The sequence below is a fragment of the Podarcis melisellensis genome (genome assembly GCF_964234715.1).
Source record: "Podarcis melisellensis genome assembly, chromosome: 2".
In the NCBI taxonomy this organism is placed as follows: Eukaryota; Metazoa; Chordata; class Lepidosauria; order Squamata; family Lacertidae; genus Podarcis; species Podarcis melisellensis.
The window spans coordinates 20,215,241-20,239,577 of record NC_138529.1 but is presented as its reverse complement, the minus strand read 5'-3'; the positions used below and the strand labels follow the sequence as shown (position 1 = coordinate 20,239,577).

The 24,337-nt window shown below is 46.6% G+C and overlaps 1 protein-coding gene across 4 annotated transcripts; it reads left to right on the top strand.

Annotated features, from left to right (window-relative positions):
• Positions 1–24: 24 nt before the first annotated feature.
• TROAP (trophinin associated protein) lies at positions 25–24,337 on the top strand. 4 transcript variants are annotated; one of them, XM_081898653.1, is made up of 17 exons: positions 25–174; positions 2,301–2,518; positions 3,649–3,841; positions 5,292–5,449; positions 6,858–6,939; positions 7,156–7,232; positions 8,607–8,725; positions 9,244–9,287; positions 11,008–11,108; positions 12,645–12,738; positions 13,791–13,915; positions 15,278–15,337; positions 16,777–16,851; positions 18,599–18,697; positions 19,703–20,063; positions 20,726–20,898; positions 23,404–24,337. In XM_081898653.1, exons 2-17 carry the CDS (start codon positions 2,354–2,356, stop codon positions 23,467–23,469), a joined length of 1,992 nt encoding a protein of 663 aa, XP_081754779.1. In that variant the 5' UTR covers positions 25–174; positions 2,301–2,353; the 3' UTR covers positions 23,470–24,337. The 4 variants fall into 4 exon arrangements, with proteins under 4 accessions (XP_081754779.1, XP_081754777.1, XP_081754780.1 ...); XM_081898651.1 differs by having other exon boundaries at positions 20,723–20,898; XM_081898652.1 differs by having other exon boundaries at positions 76–170; positions 20,723–20,898.

Here is a 24,337-nt window from a genome sequence, read left to right as displayed (position 1 = left end):
CGGCCCCGCCCCTTCCGCCGGGCCACGTGAGGGAGCGAAGAGGCCAATCAGCTCGTCCCGCTGCTTTATGAACTTGATTCGGGAGAGGCGGATGGCTGCGCGTCAACGGCCTCGCCTGAGGAGAAGGAGGCGGCGGCGGAGAAGGAGGAAAGGAAAGGAGTTGGCCGGAGGCAGGTGGGCGGGGGGGGGGGAGAGGAAGGAGGGCTGCGCGAGAGAAGAGGGTCCGGGGTTCAAGGGAAGGGGGCTGAGGGAATGAAGGAATGGAAGCCTTTACTGAGCTCCGGGATTCGGTAGGCGGCCACCGAGACGAGCTTTGGTTCTTCGGTATCGAAGAGTTTGAAGGGGCCAGCGGGGGGGGGAGCTGCTGCCACGCGCCCGGATTTTCCCGGACGCCCGCCGTCACGTCAAAGGCAGAATTATTCTAGACTAATAGCCGCACGCGAGAAGAAGGAAAGAGAGTGTTTGAATTTCGTCATCACTTGTTGTAGGACCGTAAATTATTTGATGCGTTAAACGCCAATGGAAGTCGTTAAAAAAAAAAGTTGCAGTTGCGGTATTAAGGGTTCGTTATTCTGACTGGTGTGTCATTGGAACTGATCAGTTTTTGGAAGGCAGAGTTAAAGTAAATGATCAAACCGTCCATTCTAGCATGCGGGGGGCGGAACAAAATAACACAATTTGGCATCTGAACAATTGGCATCATTGATTGTATTATAATTTGGTATTGTGACAATCAGGCTTTTATTGGGTTATTGCAATTGGAATCTAATAATAAATTATTATACAAAAGATGCCATGGCCCTGAACAAGACCAGCTCTTGCCTTGCCTCCCATTCCTCTTCTTGGATGGCCTTCTGAAAATGGCCTGTAGCGTTGGTTTGGGGTCTCTAGGTGTACATTAATGTGCTAACTAAAGGATATTAGTTTGCTAGCTGTGAAGCTTCCTGGACCTTACCAGCTGTTATAGAATATTCACAAACAAGAGGGAATTTGCCAGCAGTTTATTTAAATTATTCATTTAAAGAAGGAATTTGTATTCTGTGCTTCAGCCAAGAAAGGTTCCCAGACTAGCTTGCAAATCACTAAAAAAATAGAAGAAGAAAAATGCCAGTACCTGCCCTTGGGCTTGCAATCTAAAAAAGTCATAGCAGGAAAGTAAAATGGGTCATGAGGGAGGAGGAAATAAGCAAGCTCGGATACAAAGTTGCCCGTCTCTTAGCTGTTCTAATGAAGTGTTCCAACAAACCTTTTCTTCCCTCCTCTATTGCAACCTGATGGAATGACTGCTGGCTGGTGATAGCTGATTGAGCGGAGAGCCTGGCTGCTTAACAGAGCCAACAATTGGTGACCCTGCACTGTTTCCCTTCCCTTTTCTACAAGGTGACCGGAAAGTTCGGTGAATAGTCACAGAAATCGGACAGCAAGAAATATTTGAACATATATACCTTATAGGCCTTCAAAGTAGGTTTCCTATGATACAATGCACCATTGACAACATCGGTAGAACCGTTGGAAACTTTTGGAGAAGTCCTCTTTTCATACTTCTTTCTGTTCCCTTGTTAAAGCAGCTTGGACGTGTGACATGTTGGAAAATCTGTGCCCTTTCAGTGCAGATTTCAGTTTTGGAAAAAGAAAGAAATCCAGTGAGGCCAGATCGGGAGAATATGGAGGGTGGGACAACTCAGTAAGCTCAGTAACAATTTCCTGTGGAATGTGCAATTCTTCCGCCATCATTTGGATGGACAAACACCAATCCCACATCAATAACTCACAAACTCTGTCGGCATTAGCCACAGTTCTGCTCGTTGACAGTCTGCCAAACGGACGGTCATCTTCAATGGTTTGCCACCCTTCACGGAAATGCTTAAACCACTCATACATTGTCTTTTGAGTTACAGCTTCACCTCCGTACACAACTGTGAGCATTTCGTGGGTTTCTGATGCTGATTGTATGTTTGAATATTTCTCACTGTCTGAGTTCTGTGACCATTCACCAAAGCTCCTGGTCACACCTTGTATTAACAGCCTGCTGAAAAGAATTTTGCCAGGTGACAGCTGGCAAAGGAAGGGACGGTTTGCTATTTAGTCCAGTTTGGGTACCTGGTTGTGTTAAAGCTCTTCAGTACACTTTTGAAGGCACACAGTTAGCCTGCTGTGCTCTCCAGGTAACAAACAGCAAACCAAGCACTTGTTGTGGGGAACAAATAGTATTATTTGCATTAGTCTTGCCCCATGGGTGGCTTCCTTGTGCCTCCCACTCTCTTTCCTTGCTTCAAAAGCCTTTTCTCTCCTACCTGTAGGTGCAAATACTGCCACAAAGGATTTGACAGTAGGATCAGCACAGGAATTCTAAATGGCTCGAGTTGGGAAGGAAAACTTGCAAGAAGTCTTGTCCCTTCCTGTGACATCTGCAGGAGAAGGTGCCCTGAGCAGCAGCAAGATCCCAGTGCTGCGCAAAAACAGAATCCCACGAGAGGTGAAGCAGTCTTGGCAGCAGCCACAGAATAACCTTCAGCAGGTGAGTGTGGTGGAGCTGCCTTTGGCTTAGGCTAGGTATTTCTCTCTCCGATTTGAGAAAATTACCTGTGTTGCATCCTGCTTGTTGCAGCCTCTCACTCTTTCAGTGCTGGTATTCACTTTTTAATGAAATGGTTTCTAGCCCTCGAGGTTTTCAGAACAAGCTTGAAATCTGCTTGGGTGGTAGCTGCTGAAGGCTGCAAATAGCAACCTGGGTAGAATTTTCAGCAGTCGGAAATGCCCTGTGCTGATCTCCCATTTCTAGATCCTATCCCCGCTTAGTCTGTCAAATCAGTCCTTGCATCCTCATTTGCTGTTTTAGAGCACTTTCCTTGCCAAACACTTTTGATGTACAGCCTTAGTGCAGAGGGCTGTCAGCATTTCCCATAAGAACGGCCCTGCAGGATCAGGCCCAATGGCCCATCTGGTCTGATCTGTTCTCAAAGCAACAAACCAGATACCTATGGGAAGTCTGAAAGTAGGACATGAGCACAATAGTGCCCTCTCCACCTGTGATTCCCAGCCACTAGTATTCAGAGATGTACTGCCTTTGATATTGGAGGTAGCCGTTGATAGCTTTGTCCTCCTTGATTTTGCCTGATGCTCTTTTAAAACCCTCCAAGTTGGGGGCCATCGTTGCTTCTTGTGGAAGGGAATAAGTACCTCCTTCTGTCTGTCCTGAATCTTCCATTGTTCATTTCCATCAGATGCCTCCAAATTCTAGTAGGGAGGAAAACTTTTATCCACCCACTTTTTCAATGCGTGCATAATCATACCCTATCTATCTATCACATCTCCCCTTTCTTGCCTTTTATCTAAATCAGTGTTCCCCAAACTTGGGTCTCCAGCTGTTTTTGGACTACAACTCCCATCATCCCTAGCTAGTGGCACCAGTTGTCGGGGATGATGGGAACTGTAATCCAAAAACAGCTGGAGACCCAAGTTTGGGAAACACTGTATACCTTAGGGGTCTGGTTGTCCAGCAAAGGTAGTGCTGAGCACCGGGACTCAGGAGTTATTGTTCTGACAGTAGAATGGCCTCATTGCCCTTTCCTGAATGGCGACAAGCCTTTTGATTGGAACATAGCACTGGAACGAGTAGAATCCTTGTCTCTCTCCTTTTCTCTCTAGGCATGTCCGTCCAACGCGAGGAGGAAAGGGATCGAGATGAGCAAGGTTCCTCACTCTGGTTTAGTACCTCATGCTGCTGCAGTGGAACCTGCATCTGGGTTAATGCCCAAGATCCTTTCTAGAGAACCCCTGGGAGAGATGCATCTGAGCACATCGGGTCACAGGAATGAAGGTCGCGTGCCCAATGGCAAAGGTATTGATCACGATAGCAAAGGATCTTCCTAGTGTGCTGCTGCTGCTGTTTCGTTTTTGTTTTTGTCAGAGATGAATGATTGTGAACAATGTTTTGCGATTGGTGATGGGTTCTTGGCTGAGCTCTGATTGTTTGGGCTCTGCTGCTTGCTAAATCATAAAATGTAAGTGAGGCGAATTGACCTCCGCCTGGGGACAATGGCCAGCTGGAATACAGCACTCGATGCAGAAAACCTTGTTTTATATCCTTGTTAGGTGGTCTTGACCTAACCTGCCTCTGATGACTGTTGGTAAAGATAAGCTGCTTTAGAGTCATTGTGAAAAGCCCTTGATTCTAATGTAGCCCAAATAAATATCTCAAGGTAGAAAGGGTGGTTGTGTGGCTATCAGCCTTTTCTGCATATTCACTGTTTTACTGCAAAAAGCATATGCCACCTTGCTCAGTTCCTTACAAGGATAACCTGGAAATACACACACAAGTAAAAGTGCAACAGGGTGCTTAAACTGCGGCTGATCACAGCTGAGAAGACTCATTATTGGTTTTGAAAGACCCGATGTCTTTGAAGGGAAAACAAAATTGCATGTTGGGGTTTTAACTAGTGGATTAATGCAACTTCCCTGCGACGGAAAGGGCTCCTGTTGCTCTGTCCCAGCTCCTGCCAACCTAGCAGTTCGAAAGCACACCAGTACAAGTAGATAAATAGGTACCACTGTGGCGGGAAGGTAAACAGCGTTTCCGTTCGCTCTGGTTTCTATCACAGTGTTGCGCCAGAAGTGGTTTAGTCATGCTGGCCACATGACCCGGAAAACCTGTCTGTGGACAAACACCGGCTTCCTTGGCCTGAAAAGTACGACGAGCACCGCAACTCCATGGTCACCTTTAACTGGACTTAACCATCCGGGGTCCTTTACCTTTTTTTAAAATTAAACTACTCAAGTGGAAAAAGGGTTTGTTTCTTAAGTTGGGATATCTGATGGAGGAATCAAACAGGGCCGTTTACCAGGCAACCTATGAATGGGGATAAACAGCAAGGTGGTTCTAATAGCTCCCTGTGTTCATTTGCTCCAGCTATTTAGATATAAACCAGTTTCTCAACCTGCAATGATCTCTATCCTATTTTAACCCATTTTTTTAGTCTGTAAAAAAGAAGAAGCAAAAACACCTAGTTTCTCTTGCACTGTACCATGCTGTTTGCTTGTGACAGACTATACTCTGGATGATCTTAAACTTAAATCCTCTATTGGGGATCCTGGTATCATTCTGGGAGTTGGCTCTTGCCATTTTGAGGACACATCCCATGCAGGGCTGGGAGAATATTTCAGAGCTTTAGAGACCAGCTTTGAGGTATGTGGGTTGACCAACTGCATTGGATTACCCATCACCACCGATTACACTTATCTACTTTTCTGTGCTGCTGCTGTGATCCCCAAACATTTTTTTTTTCTTGCAGAAGTGAGCACAGTTGAGTTTGTGCCAGATGTAGCAGCTCTTGCCAGCATCCTGTCCAACACAGGGCTGACTAACCACATGGTAAGTGTAGCCCACAAGCCCAGCCTGGCCGGACGAATTCCTTTAAGAGGGAATAGAGCATGCTCAACCATCGTTGGGGTAAGTCTCTACCGTATACATCAGTGCTGTTGTGCATTTGTGTGGCATGTGCTTGTCTGCTGTGTTGAAATGGAATAGATCAGGGTTTCCCAAACTTGGGTCTCCAGCTGTTTTTGGACTACAAGTCCCATCATCCCTGACCACGGGTCCTGCTAGCTAGAGATGATGGAATTTGTAGTCCAAAAACAGCTGGAGACCCAAGTTTGGGGAGCACTGGAATGGAGCATTTATCCAGCATGTATGTAGTCTGTACCTCTAGGCCTGGGGTGGAGAAATTGTGGCTGTCCAAATACCGCTGGGCTCTCCTCAACTTCATTCTTGTCCAGTGGGGCAGGTTGCCAGGAGCTGGTGGAAGTTGGGAGTTCAACAATATCTTGAGTTGGGCCACAGGGTCTCTCCGCTGCTCTGGGCAAGAGCTCTGAGCTTAGGGAGGTCTTTATCTTCCACAGGGCCAGCCCACTCATAAGGCAAGGCGAGGCAACTGCTTCAGGCAGCAGGATCCACAAGGGGAAAGGCAGATTTAGGAGAGCATGACCAGTTCAGTCACATTGGGTGTGGAGCCTTGAGGGTGCTGCAGAGGGCGCCACAACTATGATTTAGAACGATGGAGCACGCTATGTTGAACTATGGAGGGTAAGAGGTGGGATCGCCAAATTTTGGCGTCTCACAGGGCTGAAATTTCATCACACAGCTGAAGTTTGAGACTTGCCCGGTCTGCCACTGACAGGGGCAGCAGATGCCAGTGTAGATTAATATTCCCCCTTATTCCTGATGTAGATATTCTCCCACCCCTTACTTCCTGGCATGGAGGGGGGCACCATTTCGTGGTTCGCCTTAGGTGCTAAAATGCCGACCCTGCTCTTATAGCTCACGAGATGGAGCTTTCAATGAAGGAGAGCTGAAATTCTGCTTGACCATCTGCTTCTGTCTGTCTTTGTCTGTGTATGGATTCAATTCTGACTTACGTTTTGTGATTTTGGCTTCAGTGCTGTGCTGTTGTGCACTTGTGTTTAATTTTTGTGTGCTGGCATTTAGGCTTGCCGAAATGTTTGTTGAAACCTGTTCTTAAGGCGTCTTTAACAACTTTTTGTCAGAAGAGTTATAAATAGCGAGAACTGACAGGCTGGCCCACAGGGTTGTGAACAAAATAGTCCGTCTGCATATTGGGAAAGGTGTTCCATGCTGGTGCTAAAGTCACACAACCATTAAGCATAACTCTGTCCTGATTTTACTCTGTCTTGGGTCTGAGCCTGCCCATCCAGCCTAGATGCATGCCTTGCTCTAGTTAGCCATTTTCTCAAAGCTATGGAAACTATTGTATGGAGTCCTGGTGACTGTAATGTGGGGAAACAGGCCTAGCACTGCAGTAACTTGGAAATGCTGGACTTCCATTTCTCTCTCCTTGTAGACTGGTCGAGGATTGTTATACACAGGGGCTCCTGCCGCGAATCTTCCTCGCATGTCGTACATCTCCAGATCAACTTCAAAAGGTACGACTGAAGTTGGGTTTCTTTCTTGGCACCTGGGAGAACAGGGTCCGGTCAGGCAGAGTCTTCATGCAGCTCCTTGTGTTTGCAATCTGGTGGGACTTTGAAATATTCAAAACAAACACTTATGGGTGTAGAGAAATTGCTCTCAAATGACAAATGAAACTTTTTTTTTCTGGTTTCCTTAAAAAAACACCCAACTCTCTTGTCCCGCAACAGATGTGAATCAGCCACAGTCCTCGAACACTCAGCAGCTTAAGATGCGGTCGGCTACATTTGAGAACCCTGGGCCTCGGGTAGGTAACTGATGCTTTTCTTCATTTTCTCTGACAATCTGGTGGCAACCCTGGCAAGGAATGCTGGGATTGGGGAAGGTGTGAAAAAGGTTGAACGTGCCTCTGAAGATGTTTGCTTTGGAGCTGCTGTGCTAGCCAATAAGTGCATACAGTCGTACCTTGGTTAACAAACACCTTGCGATGCTTCCAATTGACTGCAGGAGCTTCCTGCAGCCAATTGGAAGCCACGCCTTGGTTTCTGAACGTTTTGGAAGTCGAACGGACTTCCGGGATGGATTCCGTTCGACTTCCGAGGTACCACTGTGTAGGCTTGTGGTTGGAAGAGCCCCTGGCAAGCAAGAATTGGGATTTTGTTCTCTTACGTGTGAGGCAGGGTGGGAGATCAGGGTGTAATGCAATGGATGCAAACTTGACCAGCCGTCCAGACTATTTTTTTTTAACCCCTAAATCCTGCTTGCTGGAAGTCCTGCCCAAAGTGGGTACTGAGCATTTCCACTAAAATTATTGTTCCAAAATGGCTCCAGATGCAGCAGCATTTTGAAGGAATCATTGCACTTTCTCAGTGGATATTCCTGGGAGGGCCTCTCTCTCTCTCTCTCTCTCTCTCTCTCTCTCTCTCTCTCTCTCTCTCTCTCTCTCTCTGTGTGTGTGTGTGTGTGTGTGTGTGTGTTGCACACAAACGGCTTAGAATACTTAACTCCTTCTCCAGGGTATTAAGGGGAAGAAAACTTCAGCATGTTTTGAAAGGTGGTAGTTCTAGTTGTTTCTGCATCCAGTCCTGCTTGCTAGCACACCTAAGAACACACATTACCCCTGGTGCTGTTTGTGCTTCTTGCACTTTTAAATAATTGTTCAGCCCTTCATACAAACTTTATTAGAGGGCCATCCTTAACTCCACCCTTTAGTGTGCATTGACAGCAAGATCTGTGGACAGCTGTATCTGTAACTACGGCCCTCTACCCCAAGCTGATAGGCTTCCCTTTTAACCTGGCAATGTGTTTCTGTATGCAGAGGCGTAGCTCGGGGGGGAGGAGGGGAGGTGAACTGGACTCCATACTGCTGGGGGCAGCACTTACCGCGCCCGAGCCACGCGTCTTTGCTGGGTGTGACATGGGCTCTGCACTGCCCGAAACGGCAGTGGGGGGCTTGGGTCCACCTGCTGCCTCGCCCTCAGCTGCACTACAGTGGTTCCCTCCTCCCTGTGCATGGTGCCCACGCCCCCCTGGGCGCCCAAGCAGCTAGCTACGCCGCTGTATGTATGGCTAGCCCTGTTGCGTGATTGCTATCTTGCCTGCCTTTGTGCCTCTTTCCTCCGGAATAGTGCCTGGGCGCTGCTTGCCTTGCACCTCTGACTCTATTTGACGTCTGCTTAAGGTGGAGGTGGCGAAGCCAAGCCTACCCACGGAGAACCTGGGAGTGGGCAAGTGCCGAGATTCTGCCCCCAGGCCCGAGGCAGAAGGTCTGAACCTGGAGGGGGCCATTGCAACGCAAAGGTGAGGAAAGAACTGGCTGCTCAGTTGGGGCGGCAGCTTGCGTCATTTGTGAAACGCAAGGGTATTGTGAAGCCACAAGGCACGGCGAATAAAAAATTCTGTTGTTCTGCTTGCCTTGGTTTCCCAGTATTTCTCGGGGTGGTGGTGGTAGGTAGGGTCCCCATCTCCCTTCTCGCTTCCACAGCAAAGTCCTACATTCCAACTCTTCTGTACTCCACCTTCTTTCGGGAAGATGCTCACCTTGTCTGCACATTTCAGATTGACGTCTACAGCCAAGGTTACAGAGTGTCTCTCATCCTTGATCAGTAGGTATGGGAAGAATGCAAAAGTTTGCAACTTGTTCCTCTCCGAATCGTGCCTTTACCCTCTGCTAATAATGCACCCCAGCATACATCCATGGAGTGTGTGTGATAGTTGTTGTGTCCTTGTAAAGGGGGGTGCCAGCAGACAGGTGTTCCACATATGTCGACTGTTTTGAGGCTTGTGTAACCTTTCATTCCTGTCTGCTCTTAAAACAGCGACTCAGCTGGGAGGAAGGAAATCCCAGGGACACCATGGAAAGGTGAGTGACCGCACCATCATTCTTTTCTATCCAGACACATAGACAGGGGTGTTTGCATACATTATGCAAAGATTTGTTAGATACCTTTCACACATGCCCCAGACTCATTCTCACAGCTTGGTTGGTCTTGTAACACAAGTCGGCCATTTTTCAGTGAAGCTGTAGCAACTTTTCCTGCCTTCTCCTATTGTGCAACCTGAATCAGAGAAAGATACAATGGTACCTCGGGTTAAGTACTTAATTCGTTCCGGAGGTCCGTTCTTAACCTGAAACTGTTCTTAACCTGAAGCACCACTTTAGCTAATGGGGCCTCCCAAGGTACTATTTCTGGGTTAGCGTAGTCAGTAACCTGAAGCGTATGTAACCCGTGGTACCACTGTACTTTGAACCCTTGCTTCACAAGACATGATATGGGTAATAGATTATTTTCCAAACTTGGCACACGTAATGCATTTGACAAATTAGTGTTTAAACATACATACCCAACCTCTCTCACCACTAAAGAAATACAAGAGAACCCACACAAGTGACGCTGACACAAAACCCCACACGTACACCTAAGTAGAAGAATAGAAGCATTGCCACCCGAGCCCACCCCACTCACCATTCCCCACTCCCCTTTTTCTTTCTTCCTAACCTAACATTGTATGTAAAAAATGTAAAAAAAAAAACCATACACACTGTCATTCCCAGCTGATTCATGCACTGTGCCATCAGCCAGAGCCACTTCTCAAGTGCCTATGCCGTGCGTAAGACTATGTTCGTCACAGCACTGTCCAAAATCCAGCACACTCTCCCCTTTTAGCACACCAACAGGCTTGCATTCTTGCCCACTATCGGTGTAGATAAAAATTTGATGGCAAGCGTTTGCAGTAGGGCTGGGAGATATCCTGGTTTCCAACATTGCAAAATATCTCCAGTTAAACATTGCGATATACCGATACATCATGACGTATGAAATAAGAATGGAACTATGTGGAGGCAAACGGTAGGGCTGGGTGATACCTGGTTTTCAACTTCATGTTATATCACCAGCAAGATATACTGATATATTACAATGTCTGAAATAAGGATGGAGCTATGTAGAGGCATTGGCTGGCTTCGCGGTTTTTCCTGCATTGTGATTTTTCCCATTCTTGTGATTCGCTGCCCCCTGAATGAGAAAGAGGACTGCTGAGCCGTCAGAATTAACTGAGGCTGCAGGAATCAAGAGAAGCATCGTCTGGCTTCAGTTTTCCCCACATTGTGATTTTTGCATGGTGCGCACACACACACACACACATACATACATACATACATACAGAGCACTATTCATGTTATATTGGAAGATTAAAGACGATGAAATGGCTATTACAATATGGACTTCAAACTGCTTTTCGATGATATATTGATATATCACCCAGCCCTAATTAGCATAAAAGTCAAAAACTGAAAGATAGAGCTTGCATGTGCATTTTGATAATAATGGTCTCAGCTGTATTCCTTGCCTTCAGTTGGCATTCCATGTACAGTGCGTGAATTGCTGCTTCATGAAATCCTCATGTCTTGCTGAGAACAAAGCATGCAAGTGGGAATAACACAGAGCAAAACCAAACTGGTTATAAAGGCTGTGTGACCTGCTTCACAGGGAGCTGTTCTCGGTTTCCTTTGGAATGTGAACAGCAGGAGCCAATGGTGAGGCTGCTTGCCTGCTTGCCAACTTTGTCCCTTGTATTTGCAGATGACGGGTTCGTGCCCGACCCGGCTGCCAAAGCTAGCATCCTGCTGAACATCGGCGTGAGCCATTCGGCCCTAAGGGCGACTGCCGATCGGAGCACTAGGGTGAGCAGAGGACAGTATTGGAGGTCCTGATTTCTGCAGTGCCCTCCCTGTCACCAGGTGTCTGTCCCAGTTTCCACTGTCCCAGCAGCATGTGCTTTCCTCTCACACTCCTCTACTTCCTGGGGTGCTGATTTGCTCCGAGGTGGGCATTCAGGTGGCAAGAGGCAGCTGCAATCTCCAGAGGGTTGGTGGAACAATCCCAAGGAAGGTGTCTGGTGTGAAACAGCTGAGGATGCCCATTGGCATTCTGGAATACAACAAGTGGGACCTTGCTCTGTTCCTTGCTGCTGTTGTTGGCATCCGTCTTTCTCAAGAGTTAATAGAGTGCGCCTCTGGGGGTGAAGTCAAGCCACTGTGTTTGCAGAACCGAAGCGACCTCCCTGGGGCACAAGCCTGGGCAGCGTGCATGGAGGTGCTGGGCTGCCCAGATGGCAAGACCTCCAAAGGAAAGCAGAGCAATACATCGGGCACCAGCTGGGCTGCAGGAGTTGCCAGAAGGAGGCGTACAAGGCGCCATCCAACCGTCTTAGGGACTCCACTCTGGATTTGTGTGTAGGGTTTACTCCTTAGCTTTCTCCCCAGGAAATCCCGCAAGGCAGTAGAGCTTTAGGATCAGAGTTTTCCTTCTCCTAGATGGGCTACCTTCCCAGGCTAATGAGTCCCATCTACCCCTCACTTCCCTCTGTAGCCCATGCAGAAACTGCCTTCTTGTCTGTTGGGCCCGCTGTTGGTCTCATCTGCTCAATCCACCAGAGCCTGTCTTCGCATGGAGGGAAACTCCCTAACTCACTGGGGGGGTTTGAGACCCATTGGCTACCCCATGGGTAGGCAAACTAAAGCCCGGGGGCTGGATATGGCCTAATCGCCTTCTAAATCTGGCCCACGGATGGTCCGGGAATCAGCGTGTTTTTACATGAGTCTACTTATTTAAAATGCATCCCTGGGTTATTTGTGGGGCATAGGAATTTGTTAATATCCCCCCCCCCCAAAAAAATATAGTCCGGCCCCCCACAAGGTCTGAGGGACAGTGGATCCGGCCCCCTGCTGAAAAGTTTGCTGAGCCCTGGGCCCTACCCTCACTTGGTTTAGCTGGCCAGTCGAATCCATATGTCTGGATTTCCCAGGACATGACCGGGATTTCAAAGGCGAAATTGTCGGGGGGGGGGGGTGGATTTCTGAAACGTGGCACTTTGTCCTGAATCTTAGGCAAGTTAATCACAAAGGTTAATACTACTACTACTACTACTACTACTACTACTACTACTAATAATAATAATAATAAAGTGACCCTTAGGCTAAAAAAGGATCCCTCCCCAGTCTAAATGGATATGAAAACAGTTGGGCACACTGGTCCACCACCGGCTGGCTACTGGATTCTTTGTCTGCTCAATGCAGTTTCCCCACAGTCTTCCTGCAAAAGTACTTTCTTAGTTGTGTACAGAGTGACCCTGGGGAGATAGCTGGGTAGGGGGAGACCTTCTGGGAGCAAGGCTTGCACTGCTGAGAGCTGCAAACTGATTGTTTCTTTTCCTCTAGGGGGAAAGTGTCTGTTTGCCATTGCCCTGCACGAGTGTGCGCTCAACGGAAAAGTTTGGGCGTGTGTCCTGCCGTTCCACACAGCGTCTTAAAGGTATACTTAACAGAGGAGTTGCTTGGGTGTTTCTCCTCCTCGTGGCTGCTTGGAGTTGCAAATTCCTGGTATCAAAGCACATGGCTTATCATTGATTTTTCCTAAATCAAAATCAAATAAGTGTTGGAAATGTAAAGAGAAAGAAGTTTGGATTTGGATTTGATATCCTGCTTTATCACTACCCGAAGGAGTCTCAAAGCGGCTAACAATCTCCTTTCCCTTCCTCCCCCACAACGAACACTCTGTGAGGGGAGTGGGGCTGAGAGACTTCAAAGAAGTGTGACTAGCCCAAGGTCACCCAGCAGCTGCATGTGGAGGAGCGGAGACGCAAACCCAGTTCACCAGATTACGAGTCTACCGCTCTTAACCACTACACCACACTGGCTCTCCACTACACCACACTGGCTCTATGTTCTTTTTATCTTTTTAAAGTTTCTTTTTATCATATGTTGTGGTCTTGTAGTTAGGCTAAAGCTTACTGGGAAATGATATATAATGAATCGAAAAAGATGTTTAAAATAAGGTTTGTAAAAAACCCCAGAAGCCTTCCTTTTGGGAATTATCGGGATAGAACTACCCAAACGATATAGAAATTTATTCATGTATGCAACTACAGCGGCAAGAATGTTACTTGCCCCAAAATAGAAAGAAGCAGAAGTCCCAGCAAAGGAAGAACGGATACAAAAACTTATGGAACATGCAGAAATGGCGAAACTTACTGGAAGAATAAGAAATCATGACGACAAACTTTTTATGAAAGAATGGAAATGGCTTATTGAATATTTACAAATAAGCTGTAAACATTGACAGGATTATTGTGATAACCTACAGTTTTATAAGAGCATACGTTTAAAGTAGATGAATAATGAGTAAATTAAGTTAATTTGGAAAATGCAGAAAATAGAAAAAACAAATTTAAGGAAGCACAGAAAGAGGGGCTAGGAAGTTGAGTTTTGAAATGTTAAAATGATTGTAAAATTATTGAAATGTATTAAACTGAAAATCATAAAATAATATAACTGGTCGCCCCCCTTTTTTGTCCCACTTTGCAGGTCAGCAAAAATCGGAAGCTTCTGGAGCCCAGCTAGCCACCACACCAGGCGGAAGATGTTCAGCTGCTGACCACACCCCCTATGGATTAGCTCGGAGGGTTCCCATTCCTTCCCCGCAGTCCTCGGTTTGTGCTTGAGGGTTGGCGAGGTTGCCTGCCGCTTTGTCGCTAAAAGTCTCGCCCAGAAGTGTGCATCCACTTCCTAGCTAGCTATGGACATCTCCTGGAAAACCACCATTTGTGTTGACGCTGCTGGGGTGAAATGGGAGGGAAATGTAGCTCTGGTGGGTTGGGACCAGAGAATAGTTACCAGCCCTATCCTTTATTGTCTTGGGCTTAATAGTCTGAAACCAGCAGACTGTGCGTCATCCCTGCTGCTGGCAACATATATTACCCATGCCAAAAAAACATCTGTGCTGGCTTCCTGTGTAATTTCAGACACAACTGGCAGTTTGGGTTAAAAACCCCCACAGAAAACATAAATCCCTATATGCCTTGTACCCAGGGTGCCCTACCTGTGCCCTTTTGAACCTGTCTGGCCAGTAACATCATTTTGAGAAGCCCTTTTCTAGGTGCCCACTAGCTATGGAGGTAAAGCAGGCGGCAACTGGGGAAATAGGGCCTTTTCTGTGGTGGCCCACTAGCTACGGCGCAAGCTCCCCAGAAATGCTTGACTCTCAACCCACTCTCATGTGTTTTGACCGTCTGGCCCATTTTGCAGAGGCTCGTAGTGAATAATAATAGTTGTCATGTTTCTCTGTTTTTCTCTTAATCAGCTGAACTTCATTTCTCACTTCTTCTTTTTAACTGATGTGATTATCTTATTGTTGGAAATGAATGGAAAGGCAGAGTGGGAAAGAAATGTTTTAAAGTGGTGCAAGAACCTGGGAACTTCCTTATCCTGAGTCAGCCCACTGAGCCACCTAGCCCCATGTTCTCTATTGTGCCTGGCAGTGGCTCTCTGGGGTCTGGGGCATTGCCCCTTGGGATCCTCTTAACTAGAGATGGCATGTATTGACTTTCTGCATGAAGAGTGTATGCTCGACCATTAAGCATCTTTAATAATAATAATAATAATAAAATAAATAAATAAATAAATAAATTATTATTTATACCCCGCCCATCTGACTAGGTTTCCCCAGCCACTCTGGGCGGCTTCCAACAAAACACTTAAATACAATAACCTATTAAAGATTAAAAGCTTCCCTAAACAGGGCTGCCTTCAGATGTCTTCTAAAAGTTTGGTAGTTATTTTTCTCTTTGACATCTGGTGGGAGGGCATTCCACAGGGTGGGCGCCACTGCCTCGTTCCCTGTAACCTGGCTTCTTGCAGCGAGGGAACCGCCAGAAGGCCCTTGGTGCTGGACCTCAGTGTCCGGGCAGAATGATGCAGTTGTTAGTTTCATCCTTTTTCAAGTTATGTGCCTTGCTGTTCACTGTGACTCCCATTGCTCCATCTTCTGAATACTTTCTCTTATGTTGGACCAGCACCGCAGTCCCTGGATACGGAACCGGGCGCCTGTTTCTTCCTGCATTAAAGCTAAGAAGGTGGGTGCCCAATGCTTAATCTAAACCAAGTAGGAGGGCAGGAACTGAATGCTCAGATAATGAACTATCTGAGAGTCCTTTACCAAAAACCCTCTGAAATGTCCCATTCCTACTGCTGTGAGCAGGTATTGGAATCCTTAGTAAGTAGGATGCTCTTAAAGATAGACGCGGGCAACACTGTGGTCTAAACCACTGAGCCTCTTGGGCTTGCCTATCAGAAGGTCGGCAGTTCGAATCTGTGTAACAGGGTGAGCTCCCGTTGCTCTTTCCCAGCTTCTGCCAACTTAGCAGTTTGAAAGCACACCAGTGCAAGTAGATAAATAGGTACCACTGCAGCGGGAAGGTAAACAGTGTTTCCGTGCGCTCTGGCACTTGTCACGGTCCTCCTTGCGCCAGAAGCGGTTTAGTCATGTTGGCCACATGACCTGGAAAGCTGTCTGTGGACAAACGCCGGTTCCCTCGGCCTGAAAGCGAGATGAGCGCTGCAGCCCCATAGTCGCCTTTGACTGGACTTAATCGTCTAGAGGTCCTTTGATTTTTTTACTTCTTAAAGATCCCTCATTACCACTGACCATACCAATTCCTGGGTAAGTCAGAAGACTTGCCGTTGTGGAATAGGCACTGTATATACTTGACAAGTTTTCTGGGGGCCAGTCGTTACATGGCCGAAACAGCAGCATAGGTGCCAAGAAAGACGTGTTAGCAGGTTTAAAGGAGCGTTGGCAGAAATACAAAAAGGAAAAACAAACCTAAAGAGTTGGTGGAACAGCCCCACAAAGACAACATGCTTAGTGGCTGTGGAATGATGAGTGATTGACCAGGGATTGAAGTAGAAGACCAGGTGGGGAATGGGAAAATCAAATGCAGCATCCTGAATAGGGTCACTCAACATGCAAAATGTTGTTGCAAGTTGTTATCCATTCTTACTCATTCAGCATCTTGCTATGGCGGGCAGATTCCTGTGGGCTCACAAGCACAGCAGCACAGCAGCATGTGATACATGAGTGTGTATAGCCTTTATTCTATATTTTCTGGAGGGTGGGGATCCTAGAGGGAGGCTGTATTTTTGCCCTCGTTTTTACCCACCAGCAAACTCATCTGCCATGTACTTGAATTTTTGCTTCTTTCTTTAAATGCAAAAGTGTGCACACATGTATTTTAGTGTTAGTCGCGGCAATGAGCTGCTGTCGAAGGTATGCTATACTGTGTAAAAAAAATTCCCTCTTTGAGCCTCAGCTGGGATTGTGGTAACTTGGTGTGTGTTACTTACAAAAATGCTCCCGGGATTTTGATTTCTCTTACTTTCCCCTAAAGGTTCCTTGGTCGTAGAACTAGAAAGAAATTCCTGGCTGTGTGACTAGGCTCGCTGTAAAAACGTAGCAGGGTTTGAAATCCGTTGGTACCCCAAAAAAAACCCCTGTCCATTTTGCTTTTTCCAGGTTAATTTAGCAAGCAAGATCACCTCATTGAAGGACTCTGTGGACTCCAAGGAGGATGACACTGCTGTGGCATGGGTAAATTCATGTGGATAAAACTTGGAGCCCTTTCCCATGGGAGCAGCTGTTTGTATTCATGTTACTCCGATGCATTCCGGTCACTTAATATGTTATGCTCGAGCACCTGCTTAAGAACACCTTGTATGTGGTTTCTTAGCAATCCGTAAATCTTTATAGTCTGGCAGCTTCTGTTGTTTGAGTTCTTAGTTCTCAAATTTAATCTGTCTGTTCCAAAACCAAGGTGCACTTTCCCATAGAAAGTAATGCGAAATGGATTAATCTGTTCCAGACTTTTAAAAACAACCCCTAAAACAGCAATTTAACATGAATTTTACTATCTAACGAGAATATTGATCCATAAAATGCAAGCAATAATCAATGGAAAAGGTAAAGGGACCCCTGACCATTAGGTTCAGTCGTGTCCGACTCTGGGGTTGTGGCGCTCATCTCGCTTTATTGGCCGAGGGAGCCGGCGTACAGCTTCCGGGTCATGTGGCCAGCAGGACTAAGCCGCTTCTGGCAAACCAGAGCAGCGCACAGAAATACCGTTTACCTTCCCGCTGGAGCGGTACCTATTTATCTACTTGCACTTTGACGTGCTTTCGAACTGCTAGGTTGGCAGGAGCAGGGACCGAGCAACGGGAGCTCACCCAGTCGTGGGGATTTGAACCGCTGACCTTCTGATTGGCAAGTCCTAGGCTCTGTGGTTTAATCCGCAGCGCCACCTGTGTCCCTAATAGTCAATGTACTGTACTATAAAGTAAATAAGACAGTATTATAAATGATAAAAAATAAAATTACTTTTTTTTCTTACCTGCACGGATGATAGTCATTGTTTGGAGGGGGGCGCTTTTATCCATTTCTACAGTCACACAATCAATCAGTTAGTAGCTGAACTGGGTTCCACACAATCATAAAAAAACAACAACTGAAAAAGCCTCAAAAACAAAAACACAAAATAAATAGCAAAAACAAAAGCGCCAAGCTTAATCTGTGCTGGGAGTCCGTTTGACTTCCAAAACGTTCAAAAACAAAGACACGGCTTCAGATTGGATGCAGAAGCTTCCTGCACTTAAATGAAAGCTGCACTAGATGTTCAGCTTCTGAAAAACATTTGAAAACCGGAACACTTCGGTTAGGAATTGTAGCCCCAAAGCAGCTGGAGACCCAAGTTTGGGAAACCCTGAATCAGATCATGCACTCTGCCCCCTTCCCCATGTAAGATAGGTTGTGAGGATTATTTGTCAGATCTAATTTTGTGTAAGTTTTTTAAAAAAAGGTGTTTGCAGCATTACATCTGTAGACTGCAAGCAGCGGTTCTAGGAGGGCACCATAGTAAAGATATGGAGGACGTGTTATGGGGAAGGTCTTCTATTTCCTCTTCCCATTTTTATGAAGTGCTCAAAGGCATATCTCTTGGCTACGGCTTTGAATGTTTGTAAAATGGGGTATATTTTTATATGCATGCTGCCTAATTTGCCAGTAGCAGCAGACTTGCTAAACCCAAGTATGCAATGGTCATTTTCCCGGCTTGATATCTTTTTGTAGGTTTTTTTCCTCCCTAAACTTTAGCCTACTCCTGAATTGGTTCCTAGAATATAGCCAGAATGCCTGTTGGTACTGGCATGCAGGGAGTGGTGGGTTTGGGATCCTGCCATCTTTCCCACTTTTTCCTTGTCCTTACCTGCCCTCTCGATGGTTGGTAGCTTTGGTGGGGTGGAAGTGGAACCCAGTGAGGAGAGATGACTTTTTCCTTCTCTCACAGGAAAGCATTGCTGTGCGGCTCTTTAAGGATGAGATAGCAGCATCGGCAAAGAAGGTGGCAGCTGTTCCTGTGATCACCCCAGAAATGGGAAAACTCCAGGTAAGCATCTTTGTTAATTTTTCTCCCAGGTAGAAACTGGCTCCTAGCACATAACTCAGCTATTCCTTTAAACAGGCCCTGCTTGCAAATTCTGAGAACGAAAAGGATGGGGTGGTTACTTTTAACACCATTCTCTTTTGTGGCTTTCTGAAACATTTCAAACTTCTGAATTTTCTTTGATTGTGAGGTTGAGTTTACTGCAGAGAGGCAGTTGGAGAAAGATGGAAAATAAACTTTTTTCAAAGAAATCAAAGGATGAAGTTCTAATTCTGCCTTTACCTGTAGTACTGGCAAGGTTGGTGTAGGTGGTGAAGCTGAGAGCATTGCAGAGGGAAAAGCAGGCAGCGGTTGGAACAGAATAGTCTGCTGTAATGGAAGCACTGTGTTCTACGAGGGCCTTTTGGCGGTTCCCTCCCTGCGAGAAGTGAGGTTACAGGGGACCAGGCAGAGGGCTTTCTCAGTAGTGGCGCCCGCCCTGTGGAATACCCTCCCATCAAATGTCAAATAAATGAACAACTGTCAATGACTTTTAGAAGACATCTGATGTCAAGGAAATAAGCAACTATCTGACTTTTAGAAGACATCTGAAGGCATCCCTGTTTTGGGAAGTTTTTTTATGTTTGATGTTTTATCATGTTTTTAATATTCGGTTGGGGGCCGCTCAGAGTATCTGGGGAAATCCAGCCAGATGGGTGGGGTATAAATAATAAATTATAATAATTATTACTGCAAGAGCTTGGAATCATTGGAAACAGCATCCAGTTCTGCGCAAATTGTCCTTTCATACATTTTTTTTGGGGGGGGGGATTATTTAGCTTTCATGGTTGCAGGGGAACATCTCAGTCCCTGGTGACCCTCGGGTAGCTTTTGGCATTCTGGGAGGTCTGGTTTACTTTCAACCTGGGACTCGGGTACGGTGTCCCACCATAGACAAGATGTAGCCTATCGGGCGGCTGAGCTAGAGTTACCTGCCCCATTTCAGCCCTTGTCCTTCTCTTCCTCCAGCGCATCAAGCTCCTTGCTCAGCTCTTGCAACAGGAGGTGAATTACGGCATCAATCACGACATTGCCCCCGCGCTGGGGGAATTGCACAAACTGTTGTCGGATCACTGCTCGCCTGCCCAGGAGGCTCCCAAGCCTGGTCTCCTCATTACCCCTGTGCCGTCTCCCGGACCACACCTCTGCAAGCTGGCGCCAGGGTCTGTTGCTATGCCACCTGAACCTGGCACAACACATGCCACCACCTCCAGCCAGCAACCTGTTTGCCCCACCCCTCGGATGCCTTCGGTCCAGCTCCCGGCATCCAGCAGCAGTGGTACCTCCATGCCTTTGCTCGGGCTCATGTCGTCCTGTGGAAATAGTGCAGGTAAGACCTGATAGATTAACTTGATTCTCATGTTAATTTTTTTTTAAGGCAAGTGATAATAATATCCTTTTACAGTGGAACCTCAGTTCCCGAATGCCTCCATTGTCGTACGTTTTGGCTCCCGAACACCGAAAACCCGGAAGTAAGTGTTCCGGATTTTGAACAATTTCCCTATTGTATTGAGGCTTCCGCTTTCAGTTTTTGGTTTTCGAACGTTTTGGAAGTTGAACAGTCTTCCGGAACGGATTACTTTCGAAAACCGAGGTTCCCCTGTATGACAAACTGGTGTGGTAGGGATCCTATCTGAAATAATAACATTAATTTAAATGTCCTGCTTTTCCACTTGGCTCTCATTGTGTGTCTTCCCTGTCCTTCAGGTGTTAAGAACTATTTGGCCATAGTCCATAAATATTTGCTGCTAGGACACTTTAAAAAGTGTTATAGTAATAATTACAATTAATCATTGATTACAAAATTGTCCATATCTTAATGTGTGACATTTTTTCGTGATTTTAATATTCTGTTGGGAGCTGCCCAGAGTGGCTGGGGAAACCCTGCCAGATGGGCAGGGTATGTATGTATGTATGTAGGCATGCATGTATGAATATATATGTATATTATTATTTATTATATCTTTGCCATTGCTGTCTTTTCCCCAGTAGACCAAGTCAAGCAGCGCTTGGATGACCTCCTTAGTGCACCTATGCGCTTCCACGAGGCACGCCTAAATGATGAATGTGCCTTCTACACCGCCCGCCTCGCCTCTGTCACGCAGCCCTCGGCGCAGCGATGCAAAGAGCCTGTGGCCAAAATGCTGGAGGTCCAGGATGCCATGGTAAGCTTCTCAGTGTGCTTCAGCTTGATGAAGCAAAGAGCTGTGTGCTGTCTTCCAGTCCCCTTCAGCAAGGGGTAAACGAGGTTGCTTTTGAACCAAGCGGTTTGCCCAACCTTCTGCTGCACATAGGCACGAAACCTTGGCTGTTCCTCGGTTTCCGAATGGTGCCACCGCACAATGGAAGCACTGCTTCTCACTAGACAGAATTGTTTGGAAGACTGCGGCTTGGCAATGGGCTGCACGCCGTGCCATAGCAAGCTGCCCCATGCAAAACAGTCCTTTGCCTTTGGCCGGAGCAATTGGTAGCATTCCCAGGACTCGGAATATGTTCCGTGAAGAGCTTAAGTGTCCTATAGCTCCGTGAACAGACTGGAGGTCTCCAGAGCCCGGCTGGGAAACCTAGCCAGATGGGTAGGGAATAAATAAAAGTAAAAAAGTAAAGGACCCCTGACAGTTAAGTCCAGTCGCAAATGACTCTGGAGTTGCAGCGCTCATCTTGCTTTACTGGCCGAGGGAGCCAATGTTTGTCCGCAGACAGTTTTTCCGGGTCATGTAACAAGCATGACCAAGCTGCTTCTGGCAAAACCAGAGCAGCACATGGAAACATTGTTTACCTTCCCGCCGGACTTGCACTTTGACATGCTTTCGAACTTCTAGGTTGGAAGGAGCTGGAACCCAGCAACAGGAGCTCACCCCATTACGGGGATTCGAACCGCCAACCTTCCGATCTGCAAGCCCAAGGCTCAGTGGTTTACAGCACAGCGCCACCTGTGTCCCAGCATAAATAGTAAAAAAATATTATTATTATTTATTATGAATGGTGACTCCTCGCCATTCTTTTATTCACACGTAAGAGGCTGTAAGCGGGACACGGGTGGCGCTGTGGGTTAAACCACAGAGCCTAGGGCTTGCTGATCAGAAGGTTGGCGGTTCAAATCCCGGTGACGGGGTGAGCTCCCGTTGCTCGGTCCCTGCTCCTGCCAACCTAGTAGTTCGAAAGCACGTCAAAGTGCAAGTAGATAAAAAGGTATTGCTCTGGCGGGAAGGTAAACGGCGTTTCCGTGCGCTGCTCTGGTTTGCCAGAAGCGGCTTAGTCATGCTGGCCACATGACCCGGAAGCTGTACACTGGCTCCCTCGGCCAATAAAGCAAGATGAACGCCGCAACCACAGAGTCGGCCATGACTAGACATAATGGTCAGGGGTCCCTTTACCTTTTAAGAGGCTGTATTTCTAGCTGCGACAGCACAAGAAGGCGAACTTCACCTGACGTCTTTTGCAGGGAATTGGTGGTGCAGAGATGTTTGCACCTGTCTTTTCACCCTTGAGGTTGGGCAGAGGACAGCATTTAACAAGTCTCTGTGATGTGGAGTCTTCCGCTCTGTGAACCCATGCCCATTAATTGAGTGGCGGGTTGTGATCGACTGTTTTGCATTTCTTTTTCAAAGGAGCAGCAGCCTTTGAGTAACTTTTCAATATATTCCCCCTTGGTGCTCACGTAGTCCATTCCTTGGGTGCGAATTTACTGTTGGGTGTGTGTATGTGTTGCATGCCATATATACAGTTGCGCAATTTGAAGAACCTGTTTCAGGTCAGATGTAGACACCTACCAATAGCTTCCCTTTGACAGAAACATGTTCTCTTCAAAGCACTATTGTATGCATAGCACATTTAATTCCAAACCACCTCTTGGCATGGCAAAGGCATGGCCAAAGCTGCTCTGTGGCAACACAAAATCAATGCACTGATACTTATATTTTTTAGAGGAGCTCATGGCATGAACTCTGAATTAGCCCCATCATGCCAGTAATCCACTAGAACTTCCAAGTGCTGGTTTTGACCTATAAAGCCTTAAATGACTCAGGGCCGCAATACCTCAAGGACTGCCTCTTTCCGTAAGAACCTACCCGGATCCTGAGATCATATTCTGAGGCCCTCCTTCGTGTGCCGCCTCCTTGAGAGATCTGGAGGGTGGCAACATGAGAACGGGGCCTTCTCTGCAGTGGCTCCCCATCTATGGAATGCTCTCCCCAGGGAAGTTCTCCTGGCGCCTTCATTACACACCTTTAGTCGTCAGGCAAAATCGTTTCTTTTTAACCAGGCCTTTGGTTGATCATATTGACATCCAACACCCTTTAAGAATGTGGCTTTTTTTGGGGGGGGGTGTTATTGAGTTATTGCTTATGGTTTGATTTTATATGTTGTAGTCTTGTTGTGAACCAGCCTGAGACCTCTGGGTTTAGTTGTGTAGGTTGAATTAATAATAATAATAAATTTAAATGCTGGAGTTGGCATTGTGGGTCAGAGCTCTGTGACTTTTCATTCTCCTTTCGATCCTGAGCTCAGGTTGAGAGCCTAAAGTTTTACTTGAGATGTAGCGTTTAAAAGTTGGCCACCCTCCTCCAGTCTGTTCTGGGTCAAATGTGCAGAGAAACATATATTTTTTCCTGGTTAGCCCATGCGTGTCTCATTGCATAACACTTCTTGCTCTTGTTTGTATCCACCAGCACTTTATACCTATCTCTGCAACCCCATCCCGACCCATGGAAGCAGAAAGGGTTTTGCCCTCGTGAAGGTCTGGGCTATGCTGCCTGCTTGCCAGATCCACAGATACAGAGACAGCGTGGTGAAGTTCCTTAGAACCAGCACATGGTGTTCTGTTGTCTTCTGAACTTTAGAAGATCCACCTCCAGCTGCTACCTTTCAAGCTCACTCCCTGACCACCGACGAATCTCAGTGGGGTTGCCTGGGAGGACCAGGAACCGAAATCTCCCCTCCTTTTCTGAGAGCATCTAGTGCATACATGGCAGAAAAGATGGGGCTGGTGGCGCTGTGAAAGGGGAAAGCTGACCTGCAGTCCAGCTTTCACTGAACTGCAAAGCATTGGCGCAAAAGGCAATACGCTAATATGGTATGCAAGAAACATACCTTTTGTGGGAAGAAAGGAGAAAAATTAAAAACGTTTCCTAATTGCTTTAAATTGCTATTTTTGCAAGCAAGAGCACAACTCTCCCCAAAGGGTGAGAAGGATTATTCCAGTGAGCAAGACTTTGTCATGAGCTGCCTCGATTTGTCAATTTTTGTGAGTGGGTGTTTTACGTTCTTTGTATGTAAACGCCTGTAACAGTTTTGAGAAATAGTTGGCAGAGAGGGGCTTCATAGAATTTCTGACCACAGATGGTGGGTTAGGGTGCGGTTCGAAAGATGGGTTTGGTGTCAAGCTCTGACTGTGATTGGGTTAGTAACATCTTCCAGTGTCCTTGGGTTTAGAACACTTAATGGACTGAATTTCTTTTTCTTTTTTTAAAAGCAGCGGTGCTTCTAAGCTAAAAGTTCTTAAACTGTAAGTTCCTTGGGATGTCCTTTTTGGACAAAAAGGTGACTCATAAACAACAATGTAAATAAACGATGATGTCAATAAAGACTTTTTAAAAAGGGAAA